Source organism: Balaenoptera musculus, chromosome 6 (genome assembly GCF_009873245.2).
Source record: "Balaenoptera musculus isolate JJ_BM4_2016_0621 chromosome 6, mBalMus1.pri.v3, whole genome shotgun sequence".
In the NCBI taxonomy this organism is placed as follows: Eukaryota; Metazoa; Chordata; class Mammalia; order Artiodactyla; family Balaenopteridae; genus Balaenoptera; species Balaenoptera musculus.
In genome coordinates, this window is record NC_045790.1 from 67,460,936 (window position 1) to 67,478,304 (window position 17,369).

Genomic DNA, 17,369 nt, shown 5'->3' on the forward strand with positions numbered 1-17,369 from the left:
ATGACAATGGAACAAATGTTGGTTACAGTAGTGAAATGAATCATCACAACGGCCTGTCTGCAGATAGTTCTGCTGTTTGTAAGCCCGCTAACCCTCAGGTTGCATTAGTAAACAAGTCGGGTGGGGATTCTCTAGAGTGTAAGCTGACTTTCAGGGACAGAAAATGGGGGTGGTGCCTCATATTGACTTGCTTCCTTAGCAATTTGCAAAAACAAAACCCAGCAAAACAATACCCCCTTTCCCAAAAGTTGGCACAGGCTCGAGTTTGTCTTTTCCAAAATACTTTCTTTCGTCAGGGAACACTCCCCACGCCACAACTGTCAGGCATAGTGTGCTCTGAATCCATTAGAGAAGGTCAGTCCTGAATACCAAACAGATGCAGAGCCCTGAGTTTCCAGAACTGGGGTCTATGGATTGAAATGCATAACAATAGTCATCTTCTCTGTTCTTGCTGTTCTAAGCTTCACCATAAGTAGGCATACTTTAGAGACTGGCCTTGAGCTATCCTAATTTCCACACCTGAAGTGAGCAACAAATGATTTGAGACAGAAAAGTAATACAGGAGAATGTCTGAGCTTTACATGTCCATGCATGCTCCTTGTTTCCTGACAAAAACAACACTTTAAATCCAGTCAACATCACAGAGACAACAGGCCTATAGAGTTTTTGAACAGCAAAACTTCAGTACTAAATAAATAAATGAGCAAAACCAAATCAAACCAAACAACAACACAAATATCCCTCTTACTCCAGATAACCTATTAATTTCAGATGGAAAGGCCCTAGGCAATAAGGGAAATAAAATGTGATCCATGCATTAAGTAGGTTGGATAGTTAATTTAGGGTGAATAGAAACGGCTAAATAATAAGTTGTCATGGTAGAAAGTAAGTTTTGGACATTCTGCTTCCACATTACTAACCAAACTTGTGAAAATACTCGGAGACACAGAAAAAAGGACTAAATTTAGATGCTGATTTAATGTATTCAAGAGCATGATTCATTTTCCCCCTGCCCTGGTACAGCCTGGGGAATCTGTGTGTATGGCAGGCAACACAAGGATGCCCTGTAAATAAAGGGAAGTCTCATTCATTCAGAGGCTCGAGGAAGCTAGAGACACCCCATTTTCTCTGCCAACAGAGGTGAACTTCCAAGCACCTCACACACAAAAACGTAGAACCAGATTTCTTAGCTGGCGAAAATCCATCTAATTTTAGCTTTGCCCCCGCCTTGGCATGAATGTGCTGGAAATTTATTCTGCTGCTCCTCTACTCTCAAGTGGCTTTTTTCCCTTCAGGCTCCAGTGGGATCCTGACCAGCTCTCAGAAGCCATGCAACATGGGTCATTTAATGAGATGCCCAGAAGGATATCATCATTCGGTAGCAATGCTTTTAGCAACCTGGAGCCCAAGTCCCCTCACGGTAGCCCATAGATTGGGTCTTAGAGAGCTAGTATATATAACATAAATACCTGAGATGATTTTGGGCTATGTGAAAGAAACAAAAACCAGAAACCCACCAATCAGACAATGACAGCAGGTTCAATTCCCATCCATTAATCAGGGTGTTAGGCAAAGTGTATAGACGAGCAGATCATCGCTGTTCCTTCCTGAGTTTCATTATCTGCTGTTTCCAAACACGTTCTTGCACTCTCTTCTGCTCCCAACACCAAAGCACATGTTTTAGCCTCTACAGATAATTGAGATTAATGCTGGACTATCGTTTGTGTTAACCCAACTTGGCTTAGAGGTCAAAGTATATGTCATTTTGTAAATTTACATTCTTTTTTTTTCTTTTTTTCCTTTTGCTTTTAGTCTTTAAGCACATTTGGAAAGTAACCTTAGAAGTCTCATTCTAGCTTTTTTGGCCTTATTGATAGTCTCTGGGTTTAGGACTAACTACAAGAAAAAAATGGAATGTATATTAAAAATCTGTAGTTGGGTAATATTGCCTCCCAGAAGTGAGGGCATTAAAGCTGTCCTCCCTTCTGAGGTGTGAGACAGATGTTAATAACCCACCCCGAGGGCCCCAAGATACAGCCATATACACTCATTTAATTAAGAAAGATTATTTCTGCAAACATGAAATAGGTATAACAATTTTGCAGCTAAAAACAAAAAGAGTTAGACATGGAGCGCGTGCATTACGTTGGAAATGAGCTGCTCTGAGAAGGTGTGCGAGAATGAGCAGCACTTGGAGAGGTGCCCACAGGGCACATCCACAGGATGGGGTTGGTGGACCCTGGGCAGGGCTGTGGGTCCAGGTGGATATGAGATCCAATCAGCCTGAATACATGCTTCACAAACCAACCTGGACACGGCACGGAAAGTAGGCAAGACACCGCAGGGCAGCATAAACGATTTGTACCTTTCTCAAATAGCTTGGTACTTGGGTCTCCTGGGCAGTTCTGAATGTCCGGGCAGGGCCATCACCCAATCCCCCTTTGGCCCACTCAGTGCCATGACATGAGAACCAAATCATTTAGAGGACAGGGATGTTCAATGACTTTGGCCAAGTGTAATGACAGATTTGGGGGCAGTGTTCTATGCCCATTTGAGAAAGGACAGATACTCTAACACTCTAGACAGAAAACTGGCTGATTTAGCTTAGAACAGTGGCCACCATTGCAGCCAATTTCAGAATATCAAAAAGGAAGGTAAGTGGTCGGGGGAAGGGTGTCATGAAGGTTACATCCATCCAAGGCTGAGTTGGCTACATACTGGGATATGTGGGATATGGGGTAGAAATTTCTTCTCACACACATAGAGCACCACAGACCTAATTAACAATGTGGGAAATCTGTATTCATACTTCACTCACACAAAACACTGCACTTCCATCTCCAGGGTTTTTTCGAGTTCTAAACTACAATCAGCCCTTCTTTTAAAATAACAATAATAGAACCTCTGATTCAGCCAGATGGTGGTGTTTGTTGCACTAGGCTGGGTTCATAGTACAACATCAATAAATGGCCACTTGTAGACGGACGGACAGAATCCCACTCATAAAGCACACCTACACCTCCCTCCTTCTCCCATCCCAAAATGTTGCATTGTCAAAAGACCCATGGGGGCTTAATTTCATTTGGGGAAAGAAAGGAAAGATAGAAAAAGTAAAATAATGTAAGTGGAAAAGCAATTTCTTGGGGAAAAATAGTACATTTAATCTCTGAGGAGAATGATCATAGGTGGGCTTTTTAAGTGTTGTTCTGTGTTTAGGGACCATTTGAAAGAAGGAATTCAAAAGAGTTTCCCCCAGTCCCTGGAAAGCTGTCTTGGTGAAGGCTGTACATTGTCAAAGATATTCCAACTGGGGGACGGGGTTAAAATTCTTGCTCAGTGAGATGGCTAAGTCTCACGAAATGAGTATTTGTTCCAATTAGGTGTTCCAGAAAACCTTCTTGCCTCAGATAACTCATTGTGAGAAGGAAAGAGTATTTGTTCAAAACCCATCATGGAAGGGAAAATGAGAGACTGGTGTGTCCTGTGGCCAGTGTACACATGCTCTTCACAGGCCTGTAGGACTCACACTTTTTGGTGCTTTGTCCTTATTTTCCTGGTCTCAGTCCTACCTGGGACTGGCAGGGGTGGGGTGGGGGAGATGCTGACTAGTCTTTGCTCCTGTTCTTAATAAGCTATACTACCTAGTTATGTAACCCTAATCCACGTCCACAGTCCAGAGCTCAGATGGCTGGCCTGTCAGCAAAGAATGTTAGAAAAATGTTAATTCAACAATGTTGGAAGGATGTTATTTCTAGAGTTAAACTCCTCAGGGAAAATGAGAAATGGTTGCTCCCGGGATTCAACTCCTCCACACTGAAAGATATTTCTTTCCTGATGCTTTCTTCCCGAATAATTTCCCAGTGCCTGGTATGTCCTGACATTTTATCCAAATAAAATGCTGGAACAGACTCCTAGGACACAACTATCTTCAAACTCTATACAAGAAGGGTGTTTATTACAGAGAATCAGCATCTATTAGGGCATGAAACATCGGGGGCCTGCTGGCACTCGCTCCTCACAATGAATCACTTCATGATATAGATACTATTTTTTTTTCTGGCATTTACAAGCAAGCAACTCATTTTATAACCTAAGGCATTTTCCATACTTCCAGGCAATGAATACTAGCTTCTTTTGAGTCTCAACAGCACATAATTTAAGACAGTGGGAAAAGGAGCTGGAGAATAGTTTCCAGTGCAAGGAAAACATGCAGATGTTTGCCCTCACTCTTGAATTCTGATGGCGAAATTGAGAATTGTTTATTTGTTCTGAAGTCAAACCCAAGGAATTTATTTTTTAAAGGCTGGGGGCTGGGGTAGGGTGGGGAGTAGTGACATAATATACTCCTAATATTGAAATATTCAACACATGGCCCTAGGATTTTGAATCCCCAAAGAATTTAGACCTCTTTAAATGGTTCATTCTTGATCAAATTTGGCACATCAGATGTCACAGAAAGGACATACCTGAAAAAAGCACCCGAGGACTACTTTGCTAAAATTGTATATTCACCTTCTGTAATTGTTTTTTTTTCCTCCAAGATAGCAAGCTAGGAATCAGTCCTCTATCTTGAGCCATTTATTGAAAACAAACAAATGAACTTGGAAAAGATATGACCCAAATGAAGTTAAATACCTGACTTTGGTGTATGAGAATCATAAACTTGCTTACGGTCTATCTGGTCTGCAAACACTTCCCCATAAATCATCCAATAGGGCATGTAGAAGATGTTCTTGGCCAATTTCCATGATGGCTCCTCGTTGGGAAACAGAATGGCTTGCCTGGCGACCCCAAAACTCATCAGCACCACCAGCATAATGATGACAAAGTACATCATGTCTATCATCTGGAAGGGTGGGGAAGCAGAGGGAGAAACAAAAGAAAACCAGAATGACTGAGTATTCTTGTGGTGCTGACATTGATGGAAACCTTTGAAGGAGGTGCACTTTTGAGACTGCTGATAAGGGATGTTGACATAGGGAGCTGTGTTCAGGTAAGAGAACACCTGGTCTATTGAAGCCAATGTCCATACAAGCTTGTCAGTAACTCAAAAATCATTTAAAAAAAAAAGAAAGCACATGCACAATGGAACCCCTTCATCTTTCATTATTTTCTGTGGGATCTAGTCAAGACTAGGCATGAGAGTCATATAACACAGAGGCTTGAGTCTTTATATTAATGCAGTACTAACTTTTTTTCTGCTCCTGGGAAAGACAAATGCCCTTGCTGGGTCTCTTTCTTCTTAGCAAAATTGGAATTGAGATAGTTGAACTATTTCAACAACTATTGCAATGCTGTAAATTCCCTAAATTCTGAAAGGCTTATGGAGAGCTGAAAAGCTCAAGAAAATCATTTGTTAACAAGGCTAGGACAACCCAAATATCCACCTTATACCGTCTTATCCTTGTGGCCCCTACCTCACTGAATGGTATTCTACCACAAACCAGTCTCAGAGAACCACTTCTTCTGTGCTTTCTTCTGCAGTGCATCCTATCAGTTACGGAGCGTGTTTTTGTAGGCATTAGAATCAGGTAGCCTAATGGCCCATTCCAGTGTTTGCTGTTGAAATGTTGGATTTTCATCTCGACATGTTTATAAAATTCTCGACTCCATTCAAGTACAGTGTTATCTCTTATCCCTCTTTATTCCTTTCTTTTTTGCTTGTTTTCATGATACATGTTATCTGGGATCTGTTTCTCACATGCCAAATTACTTTCCTTTTATCACCGAAAGTAGATGAGGATGTACTAACTATTATTTTGCCTGGCCAGAACCCACTGCCTCCTTCTTTCAGAAACAGTTCCCACCCATTTTGGCCCTAAAGGTAGGTGTCTCTTCCAGGCTGGGTTAATCATGGCACCTTGCCCTCTGGCAAGTGACAGGAGGTAGGCATGCGTCACAGACAAGCCAACCAGAATCCCTTCTTCGGATTTTTTTTTTTTTTTTTAACTGAAGCAGGAGAGAGAAGCTCCCTTACTCTCTCTGTAATGATGTGAATTCAGAGTGTCTGAGGCTGAGTCTCCCACTAGTGAAACTGACCAGAGTGAACGAAGCAGCTACTCCAGAGAGAAAGAGTGCGCTGTGATGGTAGTTGGGGGCCTGGCTGCAGTAGCTTTTAAGCCCAGTTCCATCATGCCCTGCTGTCAATCAATTTACCCCTCCTGGGCTTAAGCCAGTTGGAGATTGGTTTCTATCCCTTACATAAAACCACCTAATACAAAAGGCTATCTTTTCTTGGATACCAAATTTCCTGAAGGAATGCCCATCCACAAAGAAAAACTGATGATAATTTTATAAATGGTAATGAAGGCTTTAAATTAGTTTTAAAACTTTATTTTGCAAGACTACATTTCATGGTGCCAGTTATTGGAATTAAAACATTACAGCCTTCCTGTATGCCTTAGGACACTGGGGGCTCAATACATTTTAGGCAAATTAATCAACTTTCAAGGCGACTTAAAAATCTCTCAAGTATTGTCTGACTTTGAATCTAAATAAGAATCTCTCAAAATTTGACGTTCATTCGTATTTGTTCACTGTCCTTAAAAATATATGCTGGTTAATTATTCTTTTCACAACTTAGTGGCCTCAGAACTCTCTTAAAAGTGAGCAAGCCAGCTGTGCTGAAACAGTTTTATAGGGAATGTGGGTCTATTTCTCATCCTCTCTCTCTCTTATAAAATTCTTTCATCATTTATTTACAAAAAGTTCTGTTAGTGAGAAAACACAAATGGGTCCTTCATGTTATGTTTATTTAGACTGATGAAAAGGTGGGTGGGGAGAGGAAGGTGTGTACTTATGAGACTTAGGAACTAGTCTGACCCAAGAAAACTCAGCCAGTAAATACAGCAACTGTTCTAATCTAATTTCTCAGGACTGTTTTCATTCAGCTTGATTGTAATATCTATTCAAAGGGTCAAAACAATCAAAGAAACATTGTTCCCAAACACTCAACTTCATATATTTCAAAGGAGTCTTAGCTTCCATACAAATACTGATATCTGTTGGAGTGAACTGCAGAAACAGGACATTATTAGTGAGAACTGGGTCTGGCTACCTTTATTTTTATTTTTTATTTATTTTTTAATTAATTAATTTATTTATTTTTGGCTGTGTTGGGTCTTCGTTGCTGCGTGCAGGCTTTTTCTAGTTGCGGTGAGCGGGGGCTACTCCTCATTGCAGTGCGTGGGCTTCTTATTGCGGTGGCTTCTCTTGTTGTGGAGCACGGGCTCTAGGCCGGCGGGCTTCAGTAGTTGCGGCACACGGGCTCAGTAGTTGTGGCTCACGGGCTTTAGAGCACAGGCTCAGTAGTTGTGGTGCACGGGCTTAGTTGCTCCGCAGCATATGGGATCTTCCCGGACCAGGGATCGAACCCGTGTCCCCTGCACTGGCAGGTGGATCCTCAACCACTGCGCCATCAGGGAAGCCCTGACTGCCTCTGTTTTTAAAGCTAAGTTGTCCAATTGGTTTAATATGAAGAGAGCTGATTGTGTCTCATTCTTTCAAATACCCTTTGGTTGGTTTCTATAGAGGAGAGTATATACTGTAGCGGTTAAGTATGTGTCCTCAGGTGTCAGACTACCTGAGTTTTCACCTTGACTCTGGTAGTAAAAACAACTAGGTAATCTTGGGCACGTTGTTTGGTCTTGTTTCTTTTATTTGTAAAGTGGGGATAATAATAATAATGTATATTATTTTTGTAAGGATTAAATGAGATAATGTGTGAAACAATGTGGGTAGTTCTCAGTAAAAGTTTATTATTAGAATTGAAAGGAGGTCAGGCTGTGGAGTCAGATAGACAGGAGTTTGAATCCTTCCTTTGTTCCTTGTCTAGTTTCAGTTTGTTCAATTATGAAATGAAGATACTAAAACCTATTTCATGGGGTTGTAATGATGATTGACATGTCTGACATGGTATTTGACACATAGTAAATGAAACCTATTATTGTTGTTTTTATTCCACATTATATAAGTGAGCTTAGTGCTAGGTTTAGAGACCCATTGAGAAGTGGAATATGAAGAAAAGGGGTTGGAATTCCATTAAGTGATCCTGGATCTGAAGATTAATTGGAATCATACTTGATCAGTATTGAGTCCAGGTACTTTAGCAGCCTGCAGTCCCTAGACCACAGGGCATAGTGAGTTACTTGGCTGTTTAGTACTAAACAGGGGCTCTCTAATATTGGGGGCTTTCGGTATAATCACATCTGGGCATGTTTTGTTAAGCTTCCATCCTGGCAGTCCATCCAGCTCACTGATAATTTCTATAGGCATAGTTTACCTACCTTCTGGATCAGTGACTCTATTACTAATTATCTTAAAAGCCCCATGAAAGCGAACAAAGCCCCCAAATATACTCATTTTCTACGTATGAATGACTTCACTAATCAGTCAAGAATAAGTTAGAATGTAGAAAAACTGCAGTACAATCTCTCTTGCTCACTCCATGGTAAGGTTTCATTCTCATCAAAACTGGGGATAATTATGCCATTATTAAATAGATAGATATGAATTTGAAAATAATCTTACTGCGCTTCCCTGGTGGCGCAGTGGTTGAGAATCTGTCTGCTAATGCAGGGCACACGGGTTCGAGCCCTGGTCTGGGAAGATCCCACATGCCGCGGAGCAACTGGGCCCGTGAGCCACAGTTACTGAGCCTGCGCGTCTGGAGCCTGTGCTCCGCAACAACAGAGGCTGCGACAGTGAGAGGCCCGCGCACCGCGATGAAGAGTGGCCCCCGCTTGCCACAACTAGAGAAAGACCTCGCACAGAAACGAAGACCCAAAACAGCCAAAAATAAATAAATAAATAAATAAATTAAAAAAAAAAAAAAGAAAATAATCTTACTGCATTAGTGTGACTTTAGTTATTTCAAGTATTTAAATGTGACTCAACCTCTTAAAACTAATATATCTGGCTTGCTTGGGTCTTTCCCAATTTTATTTATTGAAATAAGATAAGGTAATGATCAATTACGAAAAACAACCAATCAAATAATGTATTCACCTAATGTACTGGTTCTCTACAGAGGGCAATTTGCTCCACAGGGGACATATAGCAATATCTGGATGTTTTTGTTGTTGTGAGTGTGTGTGTGTGTGTGTGTGCGTGTGTGTGCACATGCATGCGTGCACACATGCGCTCATGCACACACGTTACTGGCACCCAGTGGGTAGAGGTCAGGGATGCTGCTAAACATCCTATGATGCACAGGACAGTCCCCCGCCCCCAACGAAGAATTATCTAGTCCAAAATAGCAATAGTGTCAAGAATGAGAAAACTTGGCTTAATTTTGCAGCTGTTATAGTTCTTCACTTTCACTGGGTCTATTTGAGAATATATTTGAGAATTTCACATTTGAGAATCTCATAGATGGTCTGTCCCCTCTGTCCAGAAAATTCATACATCTACACATTTTTATACATAAATTGTGTGGAAAGCCAACAGATCCTCTCTCCTAAACCTCTTCCATAGACTAAGTGGAGACTCTGCTTTTAGATGTGGAAATTTTCACCACCATCTCAAATTCATCACTAAAGTACAAAGATGATGTAAGAGGTAGTGTTATACAGTAAGATACGCATTTGTTTCCTACTCAAAAACCCCCCAAATGAACTGGGATTCAGCTTTGGGTAAGTAACTCAAGCTTACTGAATTCAAGTTTTTCCACCCTAGAGTGGGCTTTGTGATATATTCCCTAAACAATGCTGGTTTTATAAACACCAAGCTTTTGTACAAAAGGATTAGGAATAGAGCAAATAAGTATGCTCACCAATTTTTCCTTTTTCCATTGTACTTTAACAATGATAACAGATATAATTTATCAACTACCTACTGTAAGCCAGACATTGTTGACCACTTAACCTGTGTTATTTCTAATTATCACCACAACCTGACGAGATATGCATTTATTATTACTACTTGGAAATGAGTGAACTGCATCTCAAAGAGGTTAAATAAATTGCTCAAGGTTTTATAACCCTTTCCTTTTAGATTCAGTCTCCCTCTCTTTGTATGAGTTTGCCAGTGCTTTTGTAGGAAAAGTTTTTGTTATTTAAGACTCATTTTAGTAGAGTTACATACATACACACACACAAAATAATAATAATAATAAATATTGATTTGCTGACTGAAAGGTAAGCAGTAATGATGTAAATAGTAAAACTTGAGTGAGAATGATGAAAGCTATCTGTTGACCAATTGTTCAACTGTTTCAAGAGCTGATACAATGGGAGTAGAGTGGAGGACATTAGGAATGAGATTTTTCAGTAAGAGCTGTTTGCCACAGTAAAATGGATGTACTTGGCTTTTCCATATATGCCCTGTAAAGGTTAAGTAAGGGGACACACTTAGAAAAGTGGGGTAACTGATAAAAAGCACCCAGTTTCTGAGCATCAGACTCTGATTCTTCCTCTAGTAAGTTTGGAGAGGGGGCTGATTTACTTGTGCATTCCCAGGGTTACACCGATGCTGTCCTGTGAGGGCTCAGTCTTTATGGAGAAAGTCTGGAAACTAGTGTATGGTCCAGGAATACCAGAACAAGTCCACAGCCATATGTGGGGAAGCATATTAACTTGGCACTTGGGATTCTTTTTTAAAAAGAATAAGATAAGTAGGAGCATCATTCTGGAACCCAGTTTTCAACAGATATCATTCTCCAGTAATGTAACAAAACACATAATATATTGACAGAACTTAATGTTCAGCTCAAACTCAACCTAACTCAACTCAAATAAACTATGTTTTTTTCCCCCTCTGCATAGGGAAACATGTTTTTCTAGAACTTCATTAAGAAAAAAGGAATCTGTTAAAAATTTACAGTGGAGATCCATACCTTCTCCGATATAAAATGTAACTTCTGTGTGAAGGCTTCCCTGACCAACCGTCTCTTTTCTATGCTCCTGAGGTATTTTATACACAACTCTGTTGCAGCATTCTCACACTGTATGGTAATCACTTCTCTCTTTCTCTCATCATCTACCTCATTAAATGAGAGCCCTTACATACCCAACTCCTACCCAGGTGCCTGGCACAAAATAGATGATGTTTATAAATATTTGTCAGTAAGTGAGTGAGTGATAGTTAATCCTCCAGTTATGTATTAATAATATATAGATATAGTCAAACTTCTGAACACTCAAAAGGAATTAAAAAATAAAACACCCCCAGGGCCATCTCAGACATTGATAGCAGACCCAAATGAATGATTTCCCTCTTCCTATGATAACCACTCCTTCCCTGAGAACTTATAACATGGAATCAGAGGACCCTGCTTACCATTTTTCCAATCATCATTACATATGGGCCCAAATACTTGTTCACGCCGAAGATGTCTAATAGACGAATGTACCAATAGATGATGTTCACACAATAGATGACCCTCCCGTCACTCCTGAAGGGCTGGTCTTGGAGACGAAGGATCATTCCAACAGAGAACAGAAGGATGGCTATGAGGTCTGTGACATTCCAGTACTCTTGCAGCCACACCTTTACTTTTTGTAGCAATTTCCCTGGCTCTGACATCAAAATCTGAAAGTCAGGAAAGAGAGTGGGGTTAGGTTTGATTTCTGTCTATATTTTCAGCCCAGTTGGAAAGTGCTTGGTCTGTTAGCTGACAACAGTAGCTTGTTTTGTCTACCTGTATCTACTCATCTGGGTAGCCTAAGCTTAGCTCAGTTGTATATAAGCAATAAGTTTGATCCTTTGGGACGCCTTACAATTCTAAGACACGCATTAGGGTTTTGCTATAAAATTATTGATTCCTAATACCCTGCAAATCTCCAAAATCCTCCTTCATCTGAGTAAACGGTATCACCATATTGAGTTACTCAGGCCACTAACTTAGGAGGACTCCTTCATTCCTCTTTCATACCCATATCCTCTGCATCAACATGTCCTCTTACCTATATTTCCAAATACGACCTAGTCCAACCACTTCTCACCACCTTCAGTGTCGCCACTCTATCCTAAGCCCCATTACATTGCCCAGATGACTGCAACAGCCTTCTAACTGGTATCCCTGCCACCATTGTTGCCCGACCAGCCTCAGTGTATTCTCTGAGCAGCACACAGAAAGACCTTTAAAAGCCTAAGCTGTGAGCTGGGTGGTGATTACACAGTTGTATGGGTAGGTAAAAACTCATCAAGCTCTACCCTTATGAGTTGTTCATTTTCTTACTGGTGAATTATACCTCAATTTAAAAAAGAGAGAGACTTGAGAGACATATGAACAACAGCAAAACTAAAGTAAATTGTGATAACTGAAAATTTAAGCCTTCTGATGGCTTCCATTATGAATACAGAAAGATCCAAACTCCTTACGGTGGCCTCATTTCATGTCCCACCATATTATCCCCATTCACTACCCTGAGGCCGTAGTGGTTTGCTCTTAAGCATAACAAACCCATTCTATACTCAGGACATTTGCACTTGTTCCTTTTGTTGGGCATTTTCTTCTCCCAGATTTTTACATGTCTGGGTTCTCCTTATACTCAAGGTCTCCACTCAAATTTCCCCTTCTTGGGAAGAACTTCCTTGACCACCTCCCTGCAGTAGTCTCCACATGCCCAAGCCACTAATACATTATCTTACTGTATTTTTTGAAGATTTTTATCACTATATGGAAATCTTCTGCATGCATGTATATGTGTGCGTACATGTACACATGCCAGTCTAGCTAGCTAGCTATCATCTATCTATGCATCCCTCTCAACATCCATCCATCTCTCCTCTCATCTATAACTGTAAACTTTGAGGACAGACCCTTTGTTTCCCAGGCCCTGCTACATAATAGACACTCATGTGTTGACTGATTGTTGCAGAGACACCTCATAGCAATTCTCCACTCCCTTGTATATCTTAACTGCTGGGTGGTACTCTGAATTATCTTAAATCTAGAGGGGTTTTTTGCTGCTCCACACTCTATAAATGAACAGTTGGACAGTAGGAGTTGACACCCATTCTGCAGCACAGGATGTGAGGAACCTGGTGAGGCTATACAGCAGGGCTACCTTCACGAATCACTTTTGTTTGCCTCTGAGATTTCCACCTCTTCAAGCCATGACCCACCCCTTTCCCGACTCAGGACCTCTCAAAGGAGAGGAGTGCAAAGACGGGGGCCAGGTCTAATCTACAGCTATTTATTTGAATCCTCACGGTGCCTTTAATAGCTTGCCTTGGCCTGAAATATTAAGGAAGGGAGGTTTTATTAGTGAGTCAGGACTGGGGCTTGGAAGGCTGAGCAAGATACCAGGAGCCACGTGGTAGCCTCATTCTTCATCCTCTAGTGCCTCATTCCTAAACCCTAGCCCTTAGCATGCATCGGAATCACCTGGAGGGCTGGTGAAAACACGGTTGCCTGGGCCCCAGTCCTGGAGTTGCTGCTTCAGTATGCCTGTGTGGGGCTTGAGGATTTACATTTCTAAAAGCTCCCAGGTCATGCTGGTGACCACAGGTTGGGAGCCACTGTCCTACCCATGAGGAATTCCTGCAGCAGCTATTGTCCTGATGGCTTCCCACCCAGGCTCCACCTTAACTAGGGGAAAAAAACCTGTCTGTGCACAAGCGTACGTGCTGGGGTGGGGTGGGGAATGCCTTAGAGTTTCTCTAACCCTTTGCCCACACTCGCCTAAGGTTTTTAGTATATATGTATATATATTTTAAATAGTTAAAGTATTTTTCTGAAATCTCAACATAAAAAGAGATAAAAGCAGAGTGGCCGGGGTGAGGCCTCTCAGGATCCCAGGGATCCGGGGCGCGTCTCAGTTTGCAACCTCGCGGGAAGTGGAAAGAGCCGTGGGCCTCGGGCCGGGTCAGTCGGGTTTAAGACCCAGCTCTCCTCTCTAGCTGTGGGATGCAGAAAAATTGCTCAATCCCTGGGTCTTGGTTCCCATACCTGTGCAGTGGAGATGTCGTCACAGCGCGCCACCTACCTCACGAGTCGCGGGGAGGAGGCCCCACGTGAGAAGCTGTCTAACTGCACCCGGGAGCTGTTACGGGCTCTTACGGCATGACCGGGCTTGTTTGGCTGACTGCGCGCAGAAGCAAGTGTGCCGGGAAGGGGCGGGCCCAGGGAGAAACCACAGAGCCCGCCTATGTCCCCGGGGGCGCGGAAGCCTACAGCCTTTCCCCTGTTCTCAGGTTCCTGCGTCTGAGGTCTGGAGGGCCCGCGTGCTGTGAGGAGGCACCAGGCGGGACGCTCGGCGCCTGAGCATGTCCTTAATGGGTTCAGGGACGTGGGGTGAGGGGCCAGGGGGCAACCTCATTGGGCCGAAGAGAAGGTCAGACACTTAGGTGGTCAGTGCCTCCCGCCCACTGCTTCCTCGGAAACAAGGACTCTTGGTTGACCCCCCGCTGACCCCAGGCTCCAAAGCCTGCTCTCCCCGCTGTTATATGCCGCCTCAGGAGAAATGGATAGCCAGCCTGGAGATTCCTGGCAGCCCGCCGGCTTGGCAGCCTCTTCCAGAACAGTCCGTGGAGTACAGACTGCTCCCTGTCTTCTTCCAGTCTAGTCCCTGGAGAGATTCCAGTCTCCCTGCTCAAGTCTCTCCCTTTTCTGCTTGTCCTGGGGAAGGAATAGGCATCTGGGCTTTAAATCACAAAGCCAGTGAGCTGGCGCTGCACAGCAACAGGGCCCGCAGCAGTCGCGGCCTCAGTTCTCAGAGAACTACACAAAGACCAAGGCGAATTTATTACTGTTTTCAGTTTACAAACGGGAAATGCACAACAGTGGTCAGGAAGTGGAAGGCATTATGAATGGGAAAGCCTAAGGGGAGACAACTAGCTGGAATGAGGCAAAGGCAGCCACTTAAAAAAAAAAAAAATCCAGTCCCTTATAAAATGGGACTCTCAGGATAGGGGCATGCTGGTTAGAATTTAAATATCCCCAAAGCAGTTAAAAAACCCAAGGAAGGGCTCTAAATATTTATACGTTTGTTTTTTTTAAAAAATGATCCCACTTTTTCTCTGGAGAACATTCTAGAGCTAAGCCCTAAGATAGTAAGGCCCTTTTAACCTTAGTAATGAAGGCAAGGGTGAATTTGTGGGTTTGTAGGAATCCTTTTTTCTATGGAGCTCAATATATTTTCCTACTCACTGTAGTACAGCAAGTAGGGTTGTTCCAGAGCTCTCGAGAATGCAGTGGACTTGACAGGGAGTAATTCTTCTAGAAAAACCTCTCCAGCTGATTGTAGTTCCAGGGGGAAATGCAGAGGAATCATCATACCTTACAAGCCTGCCTCCCCTGTGGGCTTGGGAATGGGCTTTGGGAGCTTGTTGGGCAGGGTTGCAGAGCCCTCTGGTGGATTATTGCTTGACTACATTTATTCTAATGGCTCTGAATCTGATGACCCGAGGCTAGCTTTGACTTCAAGTCACAGGAGGGTGGCATTTTGATGGCCCCTTTTATGCGATGGCGTTGGGGGGAGAAGAGAGGGACCCACATCCTCAACCTGAAGGACAAGAAATATATTCAATTCACTTAGGGCTGGGAGAGAGGCTGGCGCCCAGCAGGGACATAATAAATGTTGAGAAGGAATAAACCAGGGAATAAATTAACGAATGAAAGCATAGTTCCTCTTAGAGCTGCTGAAATGCATTTGCAGAATCACAGGTATTGGTGGACTGTGTCCAAAGAGACACAGAGTAATGGGTTGCAATGGGAGTTAAAAGTGGAAAATTTAAAGATTAAAAAAAACTTTTAAAGTAGAAAAAATTTTAAAGTCATGTTTATCAGGACGAGGAAAGACAGGTGTAAACACTGTTGAAGACAACTGGAGGGTTTCTTGGGGGTAAGAGATAACTCTAGCAGAAAACAGACTAGATCCCAAGCATGCATGGACTGACAACCCTATAAACACACACTGAAGCCTCCCAGGTCTGTCAGCAGCCGTGGAAGCCAAGTCCTTTATTTCTGTGGCAGTGTTAAGAGAAATAGTTTCTGGCTTAACTTGGATCCCGAGTGTTCCATGATCCCCTCTATCCACAGATGTAACTAGCCACTGTCTTTCTCCTCTGTTCTCTTTTATGAAAGCAGTTACCTCTCTCATCTTTTCTATTCCCAGGGTGAAAATGTAGGAAATGACGATCCATTCCTGGGTGGAAGGCCAGCGCTCCATCTTCACTAACACGATATAGTTGAAGAGCATCAAGTATCCGATGTACGCCAGCTGTAAGGAAACACAATACAGTGCTCTGGCTGCGAAGACCTGGGAGCCCTGCCCTTGGGCCAGGCCACTGTGAGTTAGGACACAACAAGGTCAGCAAGCAGGACTAGGAATTCACGACGAAATGAACTTCTAGGCTCTAAACGATCAAAAGAATTTTAAAAGACTGTAATTTTGAAATAATTTGATATACAATCTTCCTTTTGATCCTTGCGTGTCTCTGCGTCCCAGTACTTTGCTTGTACCTATGTGTCATGATGCACCATTTTGTTTTGCAATTCCCCGTTTCTCGTATTTTCTTGGCTAAACATGGAACCTCTTCTCTCAGGGGCTGCTCTTGCTCATGCATGAGTCTTGCGTCCTTGAACTAGGACAGCACAGTGAATTTTTGCCTAACGAATACCAGGTAGATTAAATGTCTGTAAGAAGGAAAGGCAGACACATGCTATACGTGTCAATTGGTCAAACCGACATAAATAATAGCCCGGAATTTCTTGGAGCCCCACTTTAATTCTCTTCTATGTTAATGTCTTCTTTTTTTCTCCTATCTTAATATGCTTGGTTTGGCGGTGCCCTGGGAAGGTTTTACCTCTTATCCCAGGCACTGCTTTCTTGCCCTATCCAAGCTGGGATATTCCTTCCTGGTTTCTGCTTCTTTGAACAAAGCAAGAGAAGACAAGCAATTTATAGGAAAGAATGAGTCTGTGAGGCCTGCTGTGGCTTGGAGTAAGGTTTAATCCTCACGAGGCACTAGCACTGGAGGTTGAGCCCTGATGGAACTAGCTGAGTTGCTGGGTGTCCCAGGAAGACTCCTCAGGCTTCAGGTTTGGTGAATGTCACTGGACGACTCAGGTATGTCTAGATGAATGAAGTATAGGAGGGCTAGTGAGGTTCTTACGTAAGGGGCTGAGGAGCCTCTGGAGAAGAAAACTCATCCTAGGGGCAATGGCATAGAAGTTAAGCCTTTTCTAGGCAAGGCTTCAGGTCGAGTAAGGTACCTGCTGCCTTTAGGGGCCTCAGGGGCTGTGAATAGGAACTACGAGTGAATTTATTGAAATCTGCACTCTTTGGAGCTTAGGTAGAAAAGAATAGGATACGGTGTGGGCAAAAGGATTGAGACCTTGAGAATTTTGGAGATACCGCATGATTCCGGAGCCCTGGAGGCAGCTTAGAAGGTGGAGAAAGATGCAGCCTGGCTGGGAGACA

General features: G+C 42.8%; 1 protein-coding gene across 11 annotated transcripts in view; it reads right to left on the minus strand.

Annotated features, from left to right (window-relative positions):
• TRPM3 (transient receptor potential cation channel subfamily M member 3) overlaps positions 1 to 17,369 on the minus strand; it is a 507,712-nt gene that overhangs the window by 53,465 nt on the left and 436,878 nt on the right. For 6 of the 11 annotated variants that reach the window (XM_036855282.1, XM_036855285.1, XM_036855280.1 and 3 more), the window contains 3 exons: positions 16,038 to 16,166; positions 11,278 to 11,529; positions 4,672 to 4,846 (listed from right to left, as the gene is read on the minus strand). In XM_036855282.1, the coding sequence (XP_036711177.1) occupies positions 4,672 to 4,846; positions 11,278 to 11,529; positions 16,038 to 16,166 (556 nt within the window). Of the gene's footprint in view, positions 1 to 4,635; positions 4,847 to 11,277; positions 11,530 to 16,037; positions 16,167 to 17,369 lie in introns of all 11 variants that reach the window. The other 5 variants (XM_036855281.1, XM_036855279.1, XM_036855277.1 and 2 more) reach the window with 1 other exon arrangement.